The 23,956-nt window shown below is 53.6% G+C and overlaps 1 protein-coding gene across 1 annotated transcript in view; it reads left to right on the top strand.

The window, feature by feature from the left end:
- Positions 1–6,834, top strand: part of WDFY4 (WDFY family member 4) — a 267,578-nt gene extending 260,744 nt beyond the window's left edge. Inside the window, 4 exon segments of the mRNA XM_014562645.2 lie at positions 591–773; positions 2,761–2,845; positions 4,871–4,982; positions 6,334–6,834. Of these exon segments, the coding sequence (XP_014418131.2) occupies positions 591–773; positions 2,761–2,845; positions 4,871–4,982; positions 6,334–6,400 (447 nt within the window). The 3' untranslated portion in view covers positions 6,401–6,834.
- The last annotated feature ends 17,122 nt before the right edge of the window (positions 6,835–23,956 follow it).

Raw genomic sequence — 23,956 nt, forward strand, 5'->3', positions numbered from 1 at the left:
CCTCTTTCTCAACGTCTGTGTCCGCAGCACGTCGTGAGCCCTGCAGGGTGGGGTGGCGGACAGCGGCCACTACTCTATTTGGCCCCAAATGACAAGGACTTGAAGATCAAGCACTCTGGATATAAACATGTCAGGAGATGCGGTGGGGAAGTTCGTCCCCAGAAATTCCCTCCGGAGGGTCGTGGCCCGACTTTATGAGCCACGTGCAGTCATTCAAACCCTGGTTCCTTGCCCTCCGCCCGGTCATCTAAAGCTGTTTCCTGGGGACAGGGCTGGTCAGCCAGGGGCAGATCAGTATGCTGCCGGGGGGAGGGGTGTGGGAGGGGCCTGAGGGGCGAGCCTGTCAGTTTGCACTGGGATAAGCAATATCCTCACATGTGATCGCAATATGAAAAGAACCGGAAATGTGAACACGCGGCAGACCTAGGAATCAGCTAGGAAGAAGGAAGTGTCTTTTGAGGTCTCAGTGTACCTTGGTCAGTCCTCAGAAAGTGGCAGGTTGAGGGTGTACAAGTCGTTGTACAAACCGCATGTCTGAGCAGATGGGCAGTGACCCCGGCCTGAAGTGAGGCCAGCTCTCACCGCTGCAGGGCACCATCGTCTCCTGTGCTGGAGCCCACTTGTCCCTGTGGAACGTCAACGGACAGCCCCTGGCCAGCATTACCACGGCCTGGGGCCCAGAGGGAGCCATAACCTGCTGCTGCGTGGTGGAGGGGCCAGCGTGGGACACGAGCCATGTCATCATCACTGGGAGTCAAGACGGCATGGTGCGGGTAGGTGTGCCTTGGGCAGAATGAGGGCAGGGTACAAGAAATGGGTTCATCTCTGTTCTGCACTTCCTCTAAGGGTCACATCTGCAGGCTGCATTTGAGACCATTCCAGACCAGGTCCCCACAGCAAGTGAGGGCAAAGGCAAAGCTCTCCCCAGGCAAAATGTAAATAAATAAAATTGTATAATATGTAATATATAAAATTTTATACACAGGTATACAGTGAAATATTTACTGTCACAGAGTGTGAAAGCTGAATGAGCAAATGCGTAACAACATAGCCCAGTGCTGAAAAGAGACATTTGGGCCATCCATCCATCCATCCACTAATCCATTCACTCCTTCAACTGTTTATCTGTGTACCTACTTATCCGTCCATCCTTCTATGCATCCATCCATCCTTTCATTCTTCCATCCGTCTATCCTTTCATCTACCTATCCATTCATCCTCCTGTTTGTCCCTCCAACCGTCCATCCATCCATCCATCCACCGATCCAACTATTTATCTCTCTACCTACTCATCTGTCCATCCATTCTTCCATTCATCCATCCATCCTTTCATCCTTCTATCCATCCGTCCATCCATCCACCTATTTGTCCCTCCAGCTATCCATCTGTCCGTGTATGTGATTCGTGCTGTGACTGGGATAATCAAAGAGTGCCATGGATCCTCTGAGAAGGGCCATGGAGAGAGAGACCATCAAGGCTCCAAGACAGGGAAAGAAAAACACTGAGGTGGGAGGAATAACATGGGAAGAACAAAATTCAGGTAGTTTTTCTGTGACTGACAGGAAGGATGAAGGAATGAATAAGATAAGGAGTAATAAGAGGCTTCCTCAAGAAACTGTCGCTTGAATTCCACAGATTCTAAAGGAAAAGTCAATCGAATGCCACAAGGTATTCAAGAAAATACCCCTTGAATTCTATAGCATTTGTGAAGGCTTACTGTGCACCGACACGGCTGAAACATAGCCTTGTCCTCCAGGAACCTCGATGCTCAAATGTCAGAACAATCATGGAGAAAATGTTTCAGGAAGTAGAACGGATAGCATGGTGGGAGGCCAGGGGGAGCACAGATTTATTTCCAGCAGAGAGACAGCAAAGGAAGTGGCATTTCAGCAGAGCCCAGAGGACGAGGGGAAGTCGGCGCATATGGGGAAGGCAGGGCAGACTGAGGGGCCAGTGTGCGCGGACAGGAGAGATGAGAGCCCCCGAGAAGTCCCCTTACAGGGCCCCATCCATGGGCCCAGAGGGGCACGGGGTCTCTGCAGAGAGTAGGGTATCCTGGGTTGGCCAAAACTCGAGGAGGTGCTGGAGGTCCGGGCTGGGTGGCTCATGGTCCGCACAACGGGCTGGTCAGGGGAGCCTGGGCTGATAAGCAGCAGGTGCATTTCTTCCACGGTGCCACCCAGAGCACGTGTAGGAGTCTTCGTGTGCTCAGCCCTCATCCACTCAGCAGGGTGGCAGCTCCCGGATGGCCCAGCGCCGGGCTAGACCTGGTGTGGCTCTCACAGAAGCATTTAGATGGAGGCTGGCCACAGAAGGTCCAGGCTCCACAAGTGAGAGGCCACCTGTGGTCAGCTTGAGGGCGCTCGCAGCAGGCCTGGGGACCAGGGGCCAGACACAGAGGACGGGGAGGCCTCCGGGGATGGTGACAGAGGGACAAGAGGGCACTCGCTAAGTAAAGTGATAATAAACTGACTTCGGAGTCCCGTCCCTGCAGGTGAGGGGTTGAGGGGAGGTGTCCTGTGGACACGGAGGTGGGGAGTGAGCTCACCCAGTCTGCATTTGTGCCCTGCCGAACCTCCACGCAGGGAAACCGAAGCCTAAGTAAACTTTCTCCTGAGAATATGTCAACCTCAGAAGTGAGAAAGGGTCATGCCCCTCTTCCCTCAGTGTCCCCCAGCTGTGACAGAATGGATGCGCCCCGCCCGAGCCTTCAGACAGGTTCATTTCCCCAGCCCATGGCATGTTCTCTTTTCTGGACAGATTTGGAAGACGGAGGACGTGAAGATGTCTGTTCCCGGGCAGGCAGCGACCGAGGAACCCTGGGCTCTGCCTCCAAGCCCGAGAGGTAACTGCCCTGCTGGGGATACCCTTGCCTAGCTTGGCCCTCCATCCCCTCTTCTGTCCTCAGCACAAGGGCTGCAGCTCCCCCCAGGCCTACAGAGCCCTGGGAGCCATCGAGTGTCTTGGGATGTTGCCAGGTCTAGGGCGCACAGAACCACAACAGCCCACCTGTGTATTCGAAGGAACTCACAACTCGGCCTCGGAGAGCAGGGGCCAAACTCCCTCCCCTCCCCGGCCCGGCCCAGAGGGGAACTCGCTTGTGAAGCAGCCGGGTGGCACTCCGGCTCGAGAGCACACTGTGCCAGTCTTGGGCTCAACTGCCCACTTCTGAAGCCACCGCGGTCCCATGAGCTGAAGGCGTCAGCTCAGCTCGTGGTCCATAAGTCGATGTCTGAGCAGGAATGCTGGCTGCGTGGGGTACGGAAGGAAGAAGGGAGGGGTAGATAAACAAAGGGGGCCTCGGAGCCATTCCCCTGGTTCTGAAAGTGCCAGTGGGTTCCCGGGTTCCTGCTCAGGGTCAACGGTGCTGGTGAGCTTGTGTTCACTGGTGACAAGGACTCATGATTGAGCAGCGGGGGGTGCCCTGCTCTGGCCCCTGAAGTTCCCTCTGTCAGTAGAGGTACTTCCTCTACATCCTAACCGGTAGGAAGCTGAGGCCAGAGAAATAGTGGACATAGACAGGAGTCCACTCAACGAAATGTGGGTCATTATTGTCATTTTCTGGGACTTCCAAGAGACGTCTCCCCTGACACACCAGCCAGTGACATTAGGGGACCTACAATGGCGTCAGACTGACAGGAGCCCCAGGTCCTCACCCTTCCCCTGCTGTTTGTCCTGACCTGCCCAAGGTCACCACCGTCAAATCGAAGTAACTACCAGGGTTGTGGTTACAGTTCAAGGGAGGACTTGGATGAAATGACATGAGGGCACCAACATATTAATAAAAATCGGGCTGTGCCGCAGCGTGGAGTCAGCGAACCCATGTGCAGATTTGCAAACCTAAGCCCCTGGAGGGCTTCATGTTCTCATAATACTGCTTCACCCTGTCTTGCCGGAAGGGGACTGTCCTGGGCCTGACACATGGCTGTTTGCACGGGTCTCGTGCATGTGTTTCGCTGCATCCCTCAGATGCAGGGGGTTCTTTGAGGATATTGAAGATACTGCGTTTGTGCACGGATGTAATCTGGCTTCTGCCTGGGATTCATTTATTTGTCGTTTGCAGCAGGGGCCAACCCAGTTGAGTACACTTTATTTTAGGAATCACGCCACAGATTTGGGCTCAATCTGGTCCATAAAACGTGCTTGGGAAAAGCTTGGTTTTTGACCTTTTGCACAAACCCAGAAAGCACATGCATTTCCTGGTGCACAGAACTGTCTGCCACCCTGGGACAGCGGGGACAGCCACATCAGTCCTGCCCCGACTCCACCCAGGTGACTTTGCAGAGATGTCCCCAGCCAATGTCTCTCCATCTTACCCTCCACGAAGGAATTACCATCTGTCCCCAAATCCAGTCATTAAAATGAGTAGAATAACAATCATCGAGTTACGTTTTTTTGAGAAAAACCTTCTCAGCATTTAATTATCGGTTGTGGCGTGAGAGGATTTAGATAAGTTGATAATGCCGGCTTTATGTAATTTATTTTTACTGGGCAATTATGGGCCGCATTACACCCTGGCAGCAAGGTATTGTGGGGCATCTTATTAAGCATACAGCCAGTAAACACTGATGAACAATTTTGCTGAACTAGGCATGCAATTTAGAAAGCAATAATACACAAATCCAATTTGGTACACAATGGATACCGCAGCACGTCAGCACATGTAACTATCACAGCCTGCAAATTAAATTGGGACGGCCCTTTTTTGCAACAGCACAGGCCAAGATTAAATCTATTTTCCCCCTCAATTTAACAAGTTGCTGACCACAAATGTATGTGTATGTGTTCGTAGCCGTGCGTATGGACATACACACGCACTTGTGTGAAGCCACCGGGGCTTTCTAACTGTCCCCTTGCACGCCCCTCACAGGTCACAAGTGGGAGAAGAATCTTGCCCTTTGCAGAGAGCTGGATGTCAGCGTTGCTTTGACAGGGAAGCCCCGCAAGACCAGCTCTGCGGTGACAGCTCTGGCCGCGTCCAGGTAACGGTGGCCCGGCTGCGCCAGGCCTCCAGCAGAGGGCGCTGTGTCCTCCCCAGGAAGCCCTGGCTGTTCCTGTTGTGGCCACGGGGCCCTGAGAGGTGTGGCCTCACTCCAGGGACCCCCGGACCCGAGCAGGCCCAGCGTGTGCAGCGTACAGGCGGGATGGCCATGGGGGGCTCTTGGAAATGTTTTCCGACACATAAATGTTCTTGCTTGCTCTTTCTCACTTTCTAAAAATTTTTCTTTCTTTTTTTCTTTAATTGAAGTATAGTCAGTTTGCAATGTCAGTTTCTGGTGTACAGCATCAAGTTTCAGTCATACATGTACACACATATATTCCTTTTCATATTCTTTTTCATTATAGGTTACTACAAGATACTGAATATAGTTCCCTGTGCTCTACAGTAGGACCTTGTTGTTTATCTATTTTATATATAGTAGTCAGTATCTGCAAATCCCAAACTCCCAGTTTATCCCTTCTCACCCCCTTTCCTCCCTGATAAGCATAAGTTTGTTTTCTGTGTCTGTCTCGCTCTCTTGAATATCTATGAATTCATAAAGAAATCCAGAAGGTAAAAGTATATTGTTCTGTGATTTTGTCCTAAAAGGGGGCTTTTTTCCCTGAAGTCCTCTGCCAAGTGCAGTATTTGGAATGACGATTATACTGCATCACAGAGAATGCCTTTCGAGGGCTCTAAGCGCATGCAGAATAGACGAGGGTCAGATACCACATTTGGTGACACTGTTTATTCTTCACAAAAACCCAGCAGCAGGACTCATGAGCACCAGCCCGCCCTCCACGCTAGGAAGTGTCGTCTCAGGAGGGGGCAGGCCTCCGGGAGTTGCATTTCTTCTCTCCTCCCTGCCCGGGAGTGGGCCGCTTGGGGTCCCTGGTGGTGGAACCACATGCCATTCTAGACGGCAGGCTGAGGTGGGGTAGCTCAGGGCTAGGGGTGGCATGTGGGTAGACAGAAGGCCCTGAGCCCTAATTCTGTGCTGGAGAACTGGCCCTTCCTCCTACCCACGGGCCTGGCTGCATCTCTCACAGGACAAGAGACACACCTGGAGATGCTGGAGAGAAAGTCCGGGCCTCACCCTGCTGCCTGGAGCCTGGGCATCTGGGAGCGTCCCCTCAGTGCTCTGGGGGCCACAACCCTCCTAATGCAAAAGATCTCCCTGTCAGAAGATTCTCCAGGGCCCCTGCCCTGCCTTAGGTGGAGGCCCCGGGCCAGGTGCAGGCTCCTGAGGGGCCTGACCGAAGCCCTCCGCCCCCGATGGTGCCGCGTCCTGAGTGCAGGCTGGGACGAGCAGGCTGGCTCTAACACTCCCGTCTCTTCTTTCTCTTCCCCAGAAACCAGACCAAACTCCTGGTCGGCGACGAGAAGGGGAGAATATTCTGCTGGTCTGCAGAGGGGTAGGAAGAGAGAGCCAGTGGAGGTCCTGGCACGGCAGCTGGGTGCCCCAAGGGGCAGCAGCACCAGGTGGAAGACGGGGAAGCAGAGCCTGAGGCAGAAAGGAAACCCCCAGGGCCTCCCTTCCTCCTGGTCCCCGAGGAAGGGGCGGCTGGCCACCAGAGCCCCACACCTGGAGCCCCTCCATCGCCAGAGGACTTGACCTTGGCCTTGCGTTGCACAAGGATGCGCTTCTACAAAACCGATCTGTGCGCGCACCCGGGGCCTGCGAACAGCGTGCTGGAAACCGTGGCTTACAGGTGCCCACGGGCACACAAAATCACATGGCTCAACTTTCTGAGGGCTTGTTGCACTGAAAAAACATTGAATGGCTTACTGGAAACTAATGGGAGGGTCTAGGGTGTCTTTATTTTATTAAAACAACTGTTTTCCAAATGCAAGAGGGCTCTTGAGTTGAAAATCGCCCCCCTTTCCCACCGAGGCATTTGGAGCCCCACACTCAGGCAGGAAGGCCTCGGGGAAGCCCACCTTCGAAGTGTGCCTCAGCCCCTCCGTCTCCCTCAGGGGAATCGGGCTTCTCCTGTGTCTTGCCCGCTGTGCAGGGGTTCTCGGGGAGGGGACCTCACTCAGGAGGCCCCGCTTCCATGGCTGAGGCTCAGGACCTGGAAGGCGCAGGCAAGTCAGCTGGAAGGAAGACCCTGCCTAGGGTGCCTGTGCCCGTCTCCGCTCCCTGCAGTGGGCGGCAGTGGGTCCTGGCTGGCCTCAGGCTTGGCAGGCTTTCCCAGGGACCCGTTCTTACAAGGTAAAGAGCCCCAGTCCACGTGCTGATTTGGAGTTGCAGCTCATCCTGGGAAAATCGGGACTGCCATGTGACTTTTGTTCTCCATCTGAAAATAACATGGCAGGTGGGTAGTTGGCCCTGCAGAGGAATTCCAGTACCTTCTAGTGCCTGAGTCACTCTCCAGTCATTGGTTCATTGGACACTGGACATCGGCTCAGTCATTGGACATTGAAGACATCACCCTCATTCTAACATCTCTGTCCACCCCCAGCCTTTCAGATCCTTGAAAAGAAATTCACCTGCATCTTCAATGAAATCCAGCCAAAGTGGGTGCACAGGGATTTGGGGAGGGGGCGGTGACACTTTTTAGCTGTAACTCCTTCCCTGAAACTTTCCTTTGAGAGAACACAATCCTTCCAGTATGTCTCCACGCCCTGCAGAGGCCCTGGTGGGTGGCCCACCCCAATTTAGCTCAGGCCTGGGGATGGCAAAAAAAAAAACAAAAAACAAAAAACGGACTCAGTATCTTAACGGCTTGGGCCATCTGGCCTCGGTTGGCGGGTGGCGGGGTGCGCAGGGAGTCAAGGTAAAGATAAATATGAAGAAGAAGAGGTGGTATGATGTATGTCAAAAATAGTGAGTGAAGGCTGGTTAGGAAATAGTGCTCTACCTGTCAGCTTTGAAGTCTCTGCAGAAGGCGCCCTGGAAGAGGAGGCGCGTCTCAGGTCCGCGCAGCCCTCCCTGGGTGAGAAGGGCACACGTCTGACCCCAGGGCCAAGGATCACGCCACCTCCGGCACTGTCTGCACATGCTATTAGCAGGCAACCCATTTGCAATCCCCTAGTCAGTCTGGGGCTGCACCGGAGGACCATAAATTGAAGAGCAGAGAGCACCCCTCCCCAGGAAGGCCAAGAAGCAGGGTCGTAAATATCGAGGGTCTGCCGTCATGTTTCCAAACGCAATTCCCAGCGTTTACTCCGGGCTGAAAGGGCTGCTGGCCCGAAGGCTGTCTTGAGCTCATTGATTCAACCAGCATCCCCTGAGCACTGCCTCTCGCGTCCCCGTATCACAGGGAAAATGCGGGGATGGAGTCGGGTCTTGTTGCTGGGGTCTTGGGGCTCAGATGTTCTTGCAAAAAAAATGTGACATGAGGTGGAAAGGCTAAAGAGAGACTTCTTGTGCCCTAGGGAGTGACATCCTGGCTGTGGTGGCGCGCTAGGGCAGCCAGAGCAAAGTACCGCAGGCTGGGGCTGGCAGTCTGAGATGAACGTGTCCGCGGGGCTGGTTCCTTCTGAGACCACTCTCCTTGGCGTGTTGATGGTCCCCTTCTCCCTGTGTCTTCACATGGTTTTCCTTTGTACCCGTTTGTGTCTGAATTTCCTCTTCTTAGAAGGACATCAGTCCTACTGGGTTAGGACCCATGCACAGGACCTCATTTCACCTTAATTACCTCCGAAGAGATGTTCTCCAAATACAGTCACATTCTGAGGTCCTGGGGATTCAGACTTCAGTGTATGGTCTTGGGGGAAGACAGTTCAACCCATGACACTGACTGAAGGAGGTGGCCCTGCAGCAAGACTTGGAAGGGCAGGTCCGAATTGGCCTTGGGAGCTGGAGAGTAGGGTTTAAAGGAACAGGGGACAGTGTGGGCAGAGACAGGGCATGTCAGGCTGGAGGCAGAAAGAACAAGCAGACAGAGACAGAAGGCCAGGCTGGGGCTGGGGGCGGGGGAGGCTGTTGCTCTGGGGCTGCTGTGACTGGAGGCTTGTGATGGGGTGGGGTGAGTGGGAGTGAGGGGGGCGGAGATGGACTCCCAGTGCCCAGCTCATAGAAGGTTCTCCTCAAGTGTTGCTTAAGTCTACTAACCTGTGGGTGAGTGACTGAACCATGGGACATTTAAGAGTCGGTGGTTCTGGGAGAGGAAAAACCCCTCTGAGTGATGGCAGGTGCAGTAGCAGCCCCTCCACGGTGGGAAGAGACTCTGGGAGGTGGACGGGTGTCGTGCCTGGGGCCCAGGATGCAGCTGGAGATGGTGGCAGCAGCCTGGAATGAAGTAGTCGATGCCCTGCATGGAGCTGGGAGCGGTGGAGCATCCGTGGAGCAGGAGAGGTGGAGGGCAGAGCGAGCCCTGGGGAGGAGGCATGGGGGAGGCAGGCTCACTGTCAGGGGCTCCCGCGTCTACGTCGGGGAAGATTCAAGTGATTTTCTAGTGGCACTAAACCAAGAGCCCGCCTTCCACCGAGATCAGCTCCTTTGTCCCCCGAAGGAGGGAAACTGCTCTGCACACAGATCCGGAGGGGAGCAGGGACGCCCTGACCATCACTGCAGAGGTCCCCCGCCATAGGCTCTGGTGGGGTCCAAAGCAGCGTCTCCTGGGGGAACAGAGTGGCCCTGGAAGGGGAAGGAGAAAACTCAGGCACAACGCACGTCCAGGATCCACAGGCTCTGGGCAAACTGGGTGACAGAAGGGCCCCGCTCAGAATTTTGGCAGCCAGCTGGCTGGGCCTGGGGTCCCTGACGATGGTCAGTGATGGAGGGAAACCCAGGCTAGAGGCCCGGGGAGTGGGGCGGGAGCGCAGACTCAACACCTGGGCCCTCGCCAGAGGGGCAGCCAGGGCAGAGGTGGGAGCACTGGCAGACTGGGCCGAGGGCCATGTGGGTGCAAGCTTGCCAGCACCGCAAATCGATCAGGGACAAGGGGGCCCCGAAGCAGGAGCCATGCCAAGCTGGACCTTCCCAGCTCAGTACTCGGAGAACAGAATCTGAGAACAGGCACACGCAGTGAAGGTCACGGATGAGAGCAGCGCCCAGGGACTAGGCAGCCTGAGCCCCATTCCCAGTGTCCCCAGTTCTCGCCAACTTCAGCCTCAGCTTCCGTATCTGTAAGATTGGACCCTGGTGTCTACACGAGGGCTTGTTGTGAGACTCAGATCACATCTGTTTATCTGCTGGAGGGATGAAGAAAACGATGGACCACCAGTCCCGAAATGATGTCATCTTTCAACCCATCACTCGTCCATTCACTCACCAGTATCTTTTCTTGCTGAGCCAGGCCTTGTGCTCGGGCCCCAGGGGACAGAGAGCCATTCTGCCCATGCCAGGGAAGACCCTGCCGGCGCCGGGGAAAGACACGGAGAAAACCCGGGAGGAAGCACTCTCACTCTCACGCCCAGAGGTGTGTCAGCTGGAGCCCAGGCGCACACACGGGGATGGCATTGCTTCGGGAATTCTGGAACACAAGTCCGGCTCTCAGGCTCTTGGTCCCCAGCTAGAGCAGAAGCTACAGTTTGCATGTTGGGGAAGAAAAATTCTCCCAGGTGATGCTGTTGTGAGTCCCCACGAGGAGATGCTCTGGAGGAGACAGTGACAGGACGGGATGAGGATGGAGGAGTTTGTCCCCTGCTGCCCACCCTGCAGTGTCAAAACAGGTAGCTTGTGAGTGGCCTCTGAGATCGGGGACCCCATAGTCCACTCCCGTTCACCAGCTCAGCCTGAGACAGCAGCCATGCCCAGCTCTCAGCCAGCTGAGCTCCTCTCGCGACAACTTCTTAATGACCGTGAGACCGGCCCCTTCCCCCAACCCCTCGGCTGTGATGACCCAGGGCCCAGAGCCCACCTCCACCAGCAGTGCCACAGCCCCTGCTTCTGCCCTGGGACAGGCTCAGCAATGCTCACCATTCCAGATAAGAGCTTCTCTCCCCCCCCCCATTCGTCCTGGTAACACTCAGCATCCTCTGAGAGGCTGGGGAAGAGGGCCCAGAGAAAGGGACATCGCTCTAATTGCAGACAGGAAAGCAGGGCTTCCCAGGGGGTCTGCAAAAGCACCAGTTCAGGGTGCGCACCCGAGTCCACCCTCCAGGAGGTGGCTGTACCCACTGTGGGCCCCAGGAAGACCCAAGCCATACCCACCTCACCATATGGACTGGTTTGACCTCACCTGGGATATACTTTAAAAAAGCGTTTGTTGTTTATTGGAAGTTGAAATGCCCCAGTTGGGCATCTTGTGTTTGTATTTGCTAAATCAGAGTGCCCTGTACCCTGGACGCATTAGAGGCCAGAAAGGGTGGTGCCCTGGCCAAAGGCCTGACACACCTCAGAGGCACTCAGTGTGTGTTGGGGGAACTGCTTCTCTCAAGCAGACAGAAATTCAACAGTGGAAGCACGTGGAAGACCCGACCAGGTTCCCAAGGCCCCTGGGTCCCTCTGGCCCTCACCCTTGGGGGCTAGAGCCTCCTGTCCCATGCTAGCCCTCTGCTTTCATTCCTTTGTGCCCGGGGCTCCTGGGCTCCTGGGAGAGAAGCCTAGGCCCCTGGAAGCCACTTGTGTGACAGCAACGGCCTCTGCCAAGCCCAGCTGGTAGCCAGGAGCCGAGCCCTGAGAACCCAGTCCTGGGGGCCTGCTGAGAACTCGGAACCTGGATTTGAGCACATTAGCATGCCGCCAAGCCGGGTACGTTTGGGGAGGAACAGACTCTTCATATGAAAACCCTGATGAAATTTGTTTAGCATCAAATCAAATCTCTCTAAGTCAAAATCAGTTTTGCTTTAACCAATTCTTGGGTACACATCACACGTCCAGATCGGGTGTGTGTGTGTGTGTGTGTGTGTGCGCGCGCGCGTGCTCACGTGTGTGTTGTTTCTATTGTGCTCTTACAGGCTGCTGCCCACAGCACCTTCATAGCTTCTTAGTAAACAGGAGGATTCTCCAGGTTGTCTCCTTTCCCCAAATCCTGGGAAGCTCAGGGAACAGTGTGTTGCCCTGGCTGAGATCTCTGCCCTCAAACTGGTTGACACAGAGACATCCCGCCCGAGGCCCTTGACCGCTGTGGGCCAGGAATGCATCATTACTGACCCACTGCTCTGCAGTGACTCAGAAGTGGTCCGTGCCCCCCATGCCGTGCAAGGCACACTGCAGGCCCGCCGTCTACACCCAGGCGTTAGGCACGGATGGTTTCTCGTGGACACTGGAGAGATGGCTCCCTTTAACTATCATCTGTGCAATTGTCCATTCATTCATTCATTCATTCACTAGCTTTGTCCAAGTGTCCACTGAGTGCCTGTTCTGTGTCCAGTTGGGGCAGGATGGAGAGGGCTGAGTCTGGACACAGATGCCTGAAACTTAACCCCTAAGAGGTTGTGGCCATCAGGGGTCACCCAGACACTTTGACTCTGCCATTTTACACATCTCTTTATAGGTGAGGAATCCAGAGAAGGAAGTGACTTGTCTAAGGTTGAGTGATAGGTCACTCGCAGAACCCAGCCAGGGTTCCAGGCCAGAGCACCTTGGGTACCACATGGCCTCGTATGCCTTAGGGGGACCACAGGCAAATGCAAGTCTAAACAGTCTACGTCCAGGCGCTAGAGCCTCGATGCCCCAGCTTACTCTCCAACACCTTGGTTTCCAAAAACAGCTGCCCCTCCCCACCTCAAAGGAAGAATGGGCACGGATGCTTCTGGAAGAATCAAAAAAAGGGGGTCGTGGAGCAGAATCTTTGTGTCAGAAGAGACCGGCTTGCATACCTCCTGCAACATGGAGCTCACTGCTGCAGGAGGCAACTGCCCGGACTGCGAGGCTCAGCCTCCTTAACTTGGAACTGAGTCACAGGAGGCCCCTGCGCTCAGCAGTCTGGCCCCAGAGGCCCACTTGCCATTTCTTTTTGGTTGTTTTGTAAAATCTGAGTAATAATTACTGACTTCACAGGTCATTGTGAAGATTAAATGAGATAATGTGTGTCAGATTCCTAGCACAGAGCATGGGTTCAAAAGATGCTCATTACTATGATTTATTAGGAATGTGGTTTCTCACACAAAGCCTGGGAAGAGAAGGACAACTTTCTGCCTCTTTTCTCCCTCCTCCCTGAGGCATTATCCCCTCATTCAAATGCTTCCTGAGTTTTCTCCTTCCTGTACCCCCTTTGTGATTTTTCTATATCACATGTATTGATTACAATTCGCTTAGTTGTCTTTTTTGAACTTTAACATCATCTAAGCATTAGTGTCTGTGAAGTCACTGGATTGATGTCCAGTCTGTATTTTAACTAAATAAAAATAAATGGAAAAACACCCTCTTGATCGTGCATCCCCTCGAACCACCTGGAACCACATCCTGGTGTTCCTGGCATCCCGATATCATATTCTAGGAGATACCGTCCTTACCCAAGGTCCTGGGGCAGGCTCTGCATTTTACCAGGGAGATGACCCAGAAGAGGTTCTGGGTAAGTCTGCCCACGCCAGGTTAGCACATGGTGGAAGAGACCAGTTCCCATCACCATCTCCCAAAGGAATTCCTTCCCTGCACCCAGAGAGGGGGAGGCACAAGGCTGTGGCTCACATCTGGACGCAGACCCCTGGGATCAAGGCCTGACTTCTTCTCACGAGCTGAGTAACTTGGGCAAGTTGGCTAACCTACTCATTTCTGGATGTCTTCTATAAAACAGAATCATAGTGCCTACCTCATAGGGTGGTTGTAAGAATTTAAGAGCCTATGTGTAAGGTGAGAAATCTCACACTTGGGACATGAGATGTTGTCAGGAAAATAATCATTACCATTACTATGTGATAATTAACATCTCCATCTTGGCTCAGCCAGCCACTCTCCAATTCAGTCCATATTTATTCATAGTCATTTATCAAGGACCTGATCTTCTTGGTACCAGAATGCGATGGCGAACAAGATGGATAAGGTCAGCAAAGTGTGTTACAGCTCAGTTGTGACAACAACCTGGATCCAGGCGAGAGACCAAGCAGCAATCAGAGGGTTGGAGAACTCAGGTTTATTACGCCAGCGGGCCCAGAGGAGTTAACATTCCAAGCTCTGCACCCTGTCTATAGGTTTACACAGGCTTTTATAGGCTGCCTGTCTACACTTTGCAACATCATATGTAAATAAGGTGTAACAAACTTGACTAATTAGGAACAAGCTTTGTAGAACTGGACCAATCAGGAGTGATAGAAATGAACCAACCAGGAGTGAGCCCCATGCAAATGAGGTGCTACAACTGGGCCAATCAGGAGTTAGCTCAGGGAACCAATAGAATCTTAGGGGTAAGTTCCACTTTCCTAGAAGTAAGCCGTTTCAGAGGCAAAAAGCGAGATAATGGTGCAGGGCCAGGGAACCTGATGGTGCTGGCAGGAGAGTAGTGGTCCTGCCTGGGGTTCCTGCTTATATTTTTCATGGGGCTCCCCACCTCACGTGGACTTTACAGTCCACTCATGGAGGCCAACATGGAGAAAAAGGAGATGATCACAGCTGGTGAAGAGTGCCGTGAGGGCACTGTGTCTCCTGAGATGGGATGTGAGGGGACTCTGGGGGGCAGAGGGGCGGGAGATGTCCTTCAGGGACCTGGGATCTGAAGGGTAAAAACCCAGGTCCTGTCGTCACATGTGATCTCACATCTCTGTTATGGCTGAGCATCCCGTCCCAGCTGAAGCTGCCTGCATGGGGCTGGGTCTGTCTCCTCCCTAGATGCTGCATTATAACCAAGACCTATAGGAGAGCTTTGTCGGGGAACCTCCAGCAACCCTGAGCCCTGCCAGGTCTCCCCCAGCCTCCCTTCCTTGGCTCTAGGATGGGGCCGGCCCTGTCCCTCCCCTGTCCTTTTTCCAGGATGAATTGTAGCTGTCTCTCACCTGTGCTCCCGCTGCCCTCACACAGGCTGCCTGGGAGGCACTTTTCTATTTGCCATCAGCCTCCCCCTCGATGGTCTCTGCACCAAGATGGGGGTCCCTGACTGCTTCCCCTGAGAGCTAGTGCAAAGCCCAGGGCCTGCTGCAGGGGAGCAGAGACCCCAGAGTCCCAGCTGGCCCACAGCTAGACTCTTTCCTGGCCCCTCTGACTCCATGCTGCCTCGTTCTCAGCCCAACACTCTGGATTGAAATTTCCCACTTTCCAGCCGACTCTCTAAGCATCTGTGGGGTCCTCGAGGTCAGAGATGACGTCCTGTTTATCTCTGGACTGCCCAGAGGACCAGGAGGGCTGGTCCCATGTGGGTACTTCATAAAGGTGGAAATGAACGGATGAATGAGTGACTAGACGAAGGAAGAAATGATGAACTAAGAGGAACACTTGAAAGTTTACAAGCGTGTTTTCTCAGTGTCTCACCAAGAGCATAATAAATGATTGACCTCCCCTGTGGCCGGGAGGGCGGGAGCTGAGCTCGGGCAGGAGGACCACCTGCCGTCTTGTGAGGCGGGTGCCTCGGCCTGGGCACCAGTGGATGCCTGGCCTAGAAAAAGAGTGAGGGTTGGAGATGGAAAAATAGAGGCTAAAAGGGCATGAGAGAGACAAAGAGAAAGTGTGGGCAATGTAAGGGGAGCAGGGACTGCAGACTGGCCGTCTGGCCAGGGTCCCCTCTTGGGATGGGGCCGGGTCCACAACTAAACACAGCTGGACCTTCCCACGACTGGCAGCCTGGCCGCAGGGGCCAACAGCCGGAACACCCCCCTGGTCAAGAGATGGCTCTGGAGTAGGACGGACTGGATCACATCCCAGCTCTGCCCAGACCCAGCATGAACTCCAGGAACTCTGTACAACTTTCTAAGCCTCAGTTTCCAAATCTGTAAAATGCCAACGCTCACATCCAATCCTGGTGGAGGGTTAAAAATGTCATGTGCAGTGCATGCATTCCCTGAACTGGCTTCCTGGTGCTGCTGGTAAAAGCCAGGCTGGCCTCAGAGCCTTCTGGTCTACCAGCCTAGAGCCGTGGGCCACTGTCCTCACCAGGGACATCCCCCCTGGAGCTGCCCTGTTCCCCAGCCTTCCACTCACTTACTCATTCACTGTCCACTGAGCACTGGTCATTTGGTGATTACTGGGTGTCTGGTGCTGGCGAAGGCCCTGGAGATGGAGCAGTGATTACAAAAATCCCAACCTCCAAGGGGATTGCATTCTACTTTGGAACACAAACAATAGATATGTCAGAAAAACACCTATTAAATAAGGTACCTGTCTAAGGAGAAAGAAACAAACAAACAAAAAAACCCCAAAAAACAAGTGAGGAAGGGGCCACGAAGCATGGGGAAGAGAAAGATGAGACAGGGTGACCAAGATAGCCTCGCCCAGAAGGTGACATCTGAGAGCTGATGAAGTGAGGGCGTGAGCACTGGGTGTCAGGGAGAACATTCTAGCACACGCAGCAGCCAGGGCACATCCCTGAAACAGAAGCCTGCTGCTCCGAGAAACAGCAAGAAGGCGACTGTGATTTGAGGTAGAGTGGTGGAGAGTGTCAGGGACAGGGTCTGAGTAGAAATGAAGGGAGGATCACAGGGAGCCTGTCACCCAGGGTGGCCAGGGGCCTTTGGGGAGCAGACCTGCAGAGGGGAGGGCAGCCTCTAAAAAAATGGCAACAGAAGGTACCAGTCTGGCCGGGTCTGACCAGGTGATGCTGGCTTCACACCACGCACATCCTGGAAGGTACCTCCTGCCTTAGCGCTACAGGGCAGAGCACCCTCCCCCAGCTCCAGCCATTCATCTGGTCCCAGCGGCCCTGGACTCTCACATCCATAGGAGCTGCCCCTTGAGTCCAGGCACAGGGCTGTGTGCACATTAACCAACCAGGAGGCTCCCATCAAACCTCCTCTCCCCATTTGGCTGAGGCCAGGTCCCCAGCAGGGACCCACTCCCGCCTCTTCTCAGAACAGAACATCCCTGGCCAGGGAGAAATTCCAGCTGCCAGATGCCAGGCCGAGCCCAGGGCCATGCGTGGGGATCACCGTAAAAAATACCAGAGATGGTGAGCTTCGCCATTTCCTGTACAACGCGTAATTAGGTTAGATAAGAAACTAGCTGTGTCTAAGTGCTATAAATGTCTATATTAAGCTCTTTGGAAAGTGCCGAGCACTTTGACATTTGAGAGTTCAGAGTAATTGAGGTATTGAAATAAAATTGCTTCTGTTATTTAAAAGGTCATTATCGTCTTCAGCTAGATATATGAGGACTATTTTCCACTCTACTGAGCCGTTCTCCCCGGCACAATTAGCATCACTTGAGCAGAGGCCGGCAGGGGGACTCCCACCCGCAGCCCCCGCCCGAGGCCCAGGGTAGCTGTGAAGGCACGCGGCGCGCGAGAAGAGCAAAGGAAAGCCTCCGTCACCCAGCATCACCGCCAGCCTCCTGAGAGCCGTCTCCAAGGTCCTCGCGTGGGTGATTTCTGTGCAATGTGGCTCGTCCTCACAGAAGGTCCTTGAGGACACCATCAGTGTCAGAACATCGCAGAGGAAGACTTGAGGCCATCTGAAGTGAAGGAGCCGGGTGGGAAGCCAGCACTGCAACCCCCGACCTTCACCCTCGTTCACTGAGCACGCAGCATGCCCTGGGAGTCTGCTAGCCCTTTCCCGTCCCGGCTACTTGAAGCCTCATAACCATACATCCATTTCATAGATGAGAAAACTGAGGCTTGGAAAGGTTCTGAAATGAAACAGCAAGACAGTGGCTGGAAAAGGCTTCAATTCTCAAGAATTTTAAGCATCTCTCCCAGTGCCTGACCCTTCTACACCCCACCCCCTGTAGTTCAGACAGTTCTGGCTCTTTCTATCACATCCTGACCCTCCTCCCCCACTGGCCTGTTGGTCCTCATGCCTTTAGGTTTCCTCTCAGAGATCAGAAAAGGAGTGGCCTCAGCGGGACCACTCAGATGGATTTAGACGAATGGTTCCTGAGATGGAGACACCGCTGAACGAGGGAGCTGGCCTGTGTGGAGATGCCAGAGGCCTGAGACCTTCACGAGGCCCCTGAGTCTGTCACATGGTGTCCTGGAGAGGATCCAAGTCAGGGACAGATGTCAAACTATGCTCTGCAAACATGACAACTAGAATGTTCCACCATAAAACACAAACACTACAGCTTCTCTCCAACTCTCCTTCAAGACGTTTAGCTCCCCGCCACTGTTAAGAGAAATAACTAAAATGTTCTTCACTACAAATTAGATACCTAATTTAGTACTGAATTATATCCTTGGTTATTGTTGATTGAATATATCACAATTTCTAAACGTCCCTCAAAGAGAACCTTGACTTGCAAAGCCATCTTCATCTCAACAGTGAGGGACCCGCGGCTCTAGGGAGGGGAGAGATGGCAGGAAGCCAGCATTTCCGGGGCACCCACGGAACGTGTGTGAGGCCCTGTGCTGGGTAATGATGAAAAACCTCTTTTAAGAAATGCATCCTTTGAAAGCAGGGTCTCAGACAGATATCTGTAGACCCAAATTCATAGCAGCTTTATTCACAGCGGCCTAAAGGCAGAGGGTTACCCAAGGGTCTGTTGATGGATGACTGGATAAAAAAACTGTAGTCAATATGTACAGTGGAATATTACTGAGCTTTAAAAAGGAAGGAAATTCTGACATGTGCCATGATACAGATGAAACTTCAGGTCATAATGATGTGTGAAGTAAGCCAGTCACAATATCCTGACTCTGAATCGCCAGCCTCATTCTTCGTGCGCTTTGGGACCGTTATTAAGTAAAATAAGAGTTCCTGGAACAGTTGATCTGATAACCAAGATGCCTATTAACTGACTTCCAGGCAGGATACTCCGGACCAGGGGATGATTCACATCCCAGCTGGATCAGAGCAGGATGGCGTAAGATTGCATCACACGATTCAGAACAGCGGGCGATTTAAAACATATGGATTGTTTATTTCTGGGATTTTTCCATTGAATATTTTCAGAAGGCTGTTGCCCATGGGTAACTGAAAATACAGAGAGTGAAAGTATGGCTAAAGGGTGTGGGGGAACTGTAATCCACTTCACATTTGTCTCACTTGGGCTCATCTGTGCTTCCAAGTTCTATTTCTCTCTGTTACAAGATTGTTGCCAGCCGCAGAGTCCCACTGAATCACTCAGAGGAGAACTGAGCCTGGCTGAACATTACACGTGGCAGGGCACGTGGTGACGTGGCATCACTGGGGTATGAGAGGCCACTGAACAGGGACGAGGAACCAGAGAGGGGTGAACGGGCAGGGGGCACAGGGAGGCAGCTCCTTCTGTTAAGTGGCTTGGGAGGGCTAGAAGGGTTGGAAATTAGACCAACCGCTGGCTCCTTCTCAGAGAGAGTATTGGAAAATAATTGTGTTGAATTTGGGGGAGGCACAGTCCACCAAGAACACCCTTTGTAAAGCGTAAGCAACTTACAGACAGGAACTGCTCTCACTACCTTGCTCCAGAGTTGGGATTTCATCTGGGGAGGTCAAATAGTGTGAAAGCCTCTATACGTGAGCCTGAAACTGTCCAGACGCACATGCCAGGCATCTCCGGAGGAAGCCAGGGACTCTCCCCAAGGCCCAAGACCTCGGCTGCAGTCTTCCGATGGCCGTGGTTCCAGCTTCTGCCGGGGGCTCGGAGACTGTGGGGCCAGCCCTGAGCCGGCCTGGTCTTGCCCCACAGAAGAGGTGCCTCTGCAGGTCCCCGAGGTGGTGGACCCCCTACCACAGGGTTCTCATTGAGTACCTCCCCCCTCACCACTGGGCCTGACCACAGCCGGAGGGTGCTGCCAGCCATTGCGGCCTCGTCACCCCCCAGACAAGGGTGTTATTTCAGGCTGTTGTTTGATGGAAACTGGCAGAGGGGGCTGCCAACTGGATAAATATAGCAGTGCCTTTCTGCTGAGTCGTGGAAGCTCTGGATGATGTGGTTTGAGGCCCAGGATTTGGATGCCTTTAGAGAGGAATAAAATCTAAAGGGAAAAAAAATTCTCCTTGTGGGTTGTGTGTTTTGTTTTGTTTTGTTTTGTTTTCAAAGCACTATCCCCGTCTTTCGCTGTTTGCTCTTTTCCTAAGTATTGAGAAGTAGGCTCTGGGACAAGCTGCAGGGACAGCTCGGTGACAAAGCAGACAAGGGCCTGCCCTTGGTGGCATTATTTAATTGTCCTGCTCACCAAGGGACAGCAGTCTGAGGAGCGTAACTGGGAGCTGGAGACGGATCACAGGGCTCGGGGAAGGTCCTGGAGCACTCTCTCTGCTCCGGGCCTGCTGCTCCGGGCCTCCTGCTCCGTGTGTTCACTTGTCAGATAAACATGAGCAGATGTTTTTATCCCCAGCTAAGCTGAGCACAAGCTGATGGGAGAGGCAGTCCTGGGGAGCAAGACCTCCCAGCATGAACGCTCCCAGTCCTGGGCCTGTCGGGGGCAAGCCCCTCTCAGAACCCTCCACCTGCCTGTCCCTGCCCTGCTGTCACCCCAGGCCCACATTGAGGGCTGGTGATTGTGACCCCAGCCCTGCCGTCTCTCCCAGGGGTGGATTTGCTCTGCACAGGAAGGCGGCTCTTTAAACCCTGTTGGCCCTGGCCCTTTTCCACGTGAAGACACTGCAGGCCAGAGCGCTCAAGCTGTTTCACACAGACACACAGCAAGGAAAAGGCCAGTCTGGGATCTGTCTGGACCAGATCTTCTGACTCTAAATCCTATACTCATGCTATCAAGTGAGAAAAGCTAGAGCCTGGGCTGGAGAGATGGCTTGGATGGGATTGCTTGGTTCACGGGCTGCTTACAGCCCATGACACTTTACTGGCCAATGGAACGAAGAGGCGGGGAGAGAGGGAGAGAAGATGATAAGAAGAAAAATGGAGAGATTTGGGCTAAGGTTGGGTGAGGAAGGGCCTGTGCGGGTTTCAGGGAGACAGAGGAACTGGCTGTGAAGGAGCAGGGAGCAGAGGTCCCTGTGATGGAGGGACCCGTGGAGGCAAGGAGGTCCGCATGTTCTCAGTGTGGCCACCAGATGGCGCTGTCAATCCCGAAGAGCGGGGCTGCTGTCCAGAGTCCCGCCCAGAGACAGAGGGGGGAGAAGCCGCCTCTGAGGGAGTGGCCAGGGAAGGGGCAAGGACACTGTGTCACCACCATGCCCACATCTGTTAACTCAGGAAGTCCCAAACCCTGGATGACGTTCCTTCCTGCCAGTCATGTGCTGTTAATGATCGAGCCGGCCGTAAATAGAAGGGGTTTGTAAAATTAGCCAAGTTCTCTTCTTTATTCACATATCCATAAACCATGTGGATAGTTATTCACAAAATATCCCAATCTGTCCAAATCAAGAGAACAAATCAGAGACAGAAGTAACCAGACTGCCGAGCCCCCCACTTCACTTGGGATGAGACTGGGAAGAATTTCAGAATTAGGGACTTGAAGGGGAGAACTTTTCTCTGCAGTGTGTCTTCCTGCTCTCTCTGCCACCCCTCGGGCATCCCAAGTGAACTTTTTTACTGCAGTCTTCTACTAACGTGGGAGTGGCCTGAGTTCCTCATGATAAAATAGGGTGATCTCAGGCGTGGTTGTGAGGGAAAGCATGGTGGGGTGGGGTGTCCGTGGCTGTGGTCAGGATGGGACGTTGGCCTCGAAGGGGCGTGAGGGATGCTCGGTGCGGAGGATGGCTGGTGGGCATGCAAAGAGGGAGAGAGGGTGGCACTTAGAGAAAGCCATCACGGAACAGCCGAGTGGGGGAAAGGTGATTAGAAGAGGGCAGCCTAGGAAGAGCAACTGGGTGAGTCGGGGGATCAGGTTCAAAAAAGGGAAAGGACGCCTGGGTCAAAAGGTGTGGTGGATGATAACACATCCTCTGCTGGGGAACACACGCTCAGCAACGAGACCCAGAGGCCTGGAGCAGAGCTGAGTTCGGGGATGAGGCTGGAGGCCGCCAGTGGAGGCTGAGAGGTAAGCGGGGAGGCCTGGGGAGCGCAGACTCCTGGGTAGTGGGGGAAGGACAAGAGGAGATGGCTTGGGAGGGGGGCCACCCAAGTTGAGAAATGTGTGTCACTCCGAAAACTGAAGGAGAAGCTGAAGATGTCAAAAACGAGAGAGGATCCCTGGTGAAGGAGACCCCTGAAGAACCAGGAGACAGAAGCCAGGAGAGATGGAAGGATGAGGAGTGGGAGCAGAGCGAGACGTTTTAAATAACTCGAGGTTGGCCCCGGGCTGGGCTGGGGGCCATCACGGGGTTCTCAGAACTGGGGTGCCCTGAATCCTGGGAGCACACAACAGGCTGAGGAAGGACAGGGATGGAGGAAATCCTGCAAGGAGAAGGCTGGGCAGCCCTGACCCTTACCAAAGCCAGAGACCAGCCCTGCAGAGGGCCGGGGTTCCCCCAGCAGGCGAGGAGGGTGGGAACAGATAGGCTTCCTGGAGCCAGAGCTTGGCGGTGAGGGTGGGGGCTCTGGCTGGATGTGTGGAGGTCACCGCGCTGGCTCTGCCACCAACTGGCAGCTCCCTTCCTGTCTCCTTTATTCCTCCAGCTACAAAGTGACCGGCTTGCTCGTGATGCTCCTGGGGGATCTTGCAGTTAGGACCCTGGCACAGAGTCTCTAAGGGGCCCATCCTTAGTGGATCATGGATCCCTTTAGAAAACAGAAGACAGAGCATCTGACTCTCAGGTACACGGTGCAAACTTCTGCATAAAAGTCCCTGGGTGTTTGTGGATTCCCTAAGACCCACCTGTAGACTAGGAGTCTGGGGTTCTAATCATACTCATAAATAGGAAGCCGTAACACCCAACAGCCCCACCTGCCAGAAAGCCGTAATAAAGGGAATCAAGGCTCATGCTCTCAGCAGCAGCGACGGCCCCCGCCCACACCAGCTCCTAATGAGTTTTTCTCCTGTTTGCCGATGGAGGACACTTGTAATAAAGTTTAATGTGGAAGAACAAGGTGTATTTAACCAAAGCTGTAAACATCTCTAATTCTATTTAAAACTATAGGGTGCAGTCATTAACATTTAACAATCAGACACGCAATTTGGTGTGAAGCTAGTTGAGCCGTGTTTATTAGAAAGCCAGCACCAAGTCATCTTTTATCAATGACAACAGAAGGAGCAGAAACCTGCTGTGGCTGCCCTCCCACCCCACCCTATGCATTAATTAAGAGTCTTCTCCAAATCTTCCACCCCATGGAAAGACACCGACTGCCTTGGAGAAAAATCTGCTGAGCAGAGCAGACGTGGCTCAGCAGGGAAGTCTGTTAGGTTTGTGCACCCAGGGAGTCGTTTGCCCCAGAAAAACAAATCTTTTTTAAAAATGTGAAATGAACAATTAATTAAGAATGAGCAAAGGGTCAACCTTTATTCTACTTGATCATTGCAGAGTTCACACCACCGCTGAGTCCTTCCTCCTTCCAGAAACTTCCAGGCACAGCTCCCCTCCGACTCCTCCAATGGCTTGCTCTGCTCTGGTCTCCTTCAGGCTCCTCGCCTGCCTCCAGACCCGCCAGCAGGGGGCGCTCCAACCACTCAGGTTCCTGCTCAGCTTCCGTCCTGGCTGGGCTGCCTGCCTCTGGGGAGTTTGCTCAGTCAGGGCTTCAGCTGTGACTTATGATCTGAAGACATCCTCATTCCCCCCAGGGGCTCCAGATCCACATTCCCCAGCCCCCGACCCTCAGTTTACATCCCTGCTACTCAAAGTGCAGTCCAGGGACCAGAAGCATGGGCATTCCCTGGGAGCTTGTTAGAAACACAGATTCCTCGGCCCCCACCCAGACTTCCTGAACCACAGTACAGTTTAACAAGGTCCAGGTCCTTCGTGCACACATTAAAGTTTAGGGAGCAATAGCCTGTCCTATCCATCTGGACACCCCCCTGTGGCTCAAGTTCAACATGTCCATACTGAAGGCAGACTCTTCCTCCAAACCATGTCTTCTTTGTTTTCCAACCCCGTAAACAGCTTCTATTGGGTGTAGGGAGTGAAGGGTGAGCTGGGATTGGTGGTGTGTGGCTGCCTCATCTTACAGTGGGCTCCCTCCCTGGGTCAGGGATACTGGAAGGACATCCTGTTCTAGGTAGAAGCCAGCCAAAACTTTAGGGTCAGCCG

Source organism: Camelus ferus, chromosome 11 (genome assembly GCF_009834535.1).
Source record: "Camelus ferus isolate YT-003-E chromosome 11, BCGSAC_Cfer_1.0, whole genome shotgun sequence".
NCBI lineage: Eukaryota > Metazoa > Chordata > Mammalia > Artiodactyla > Camelidae > Camelus > Camelus ferus.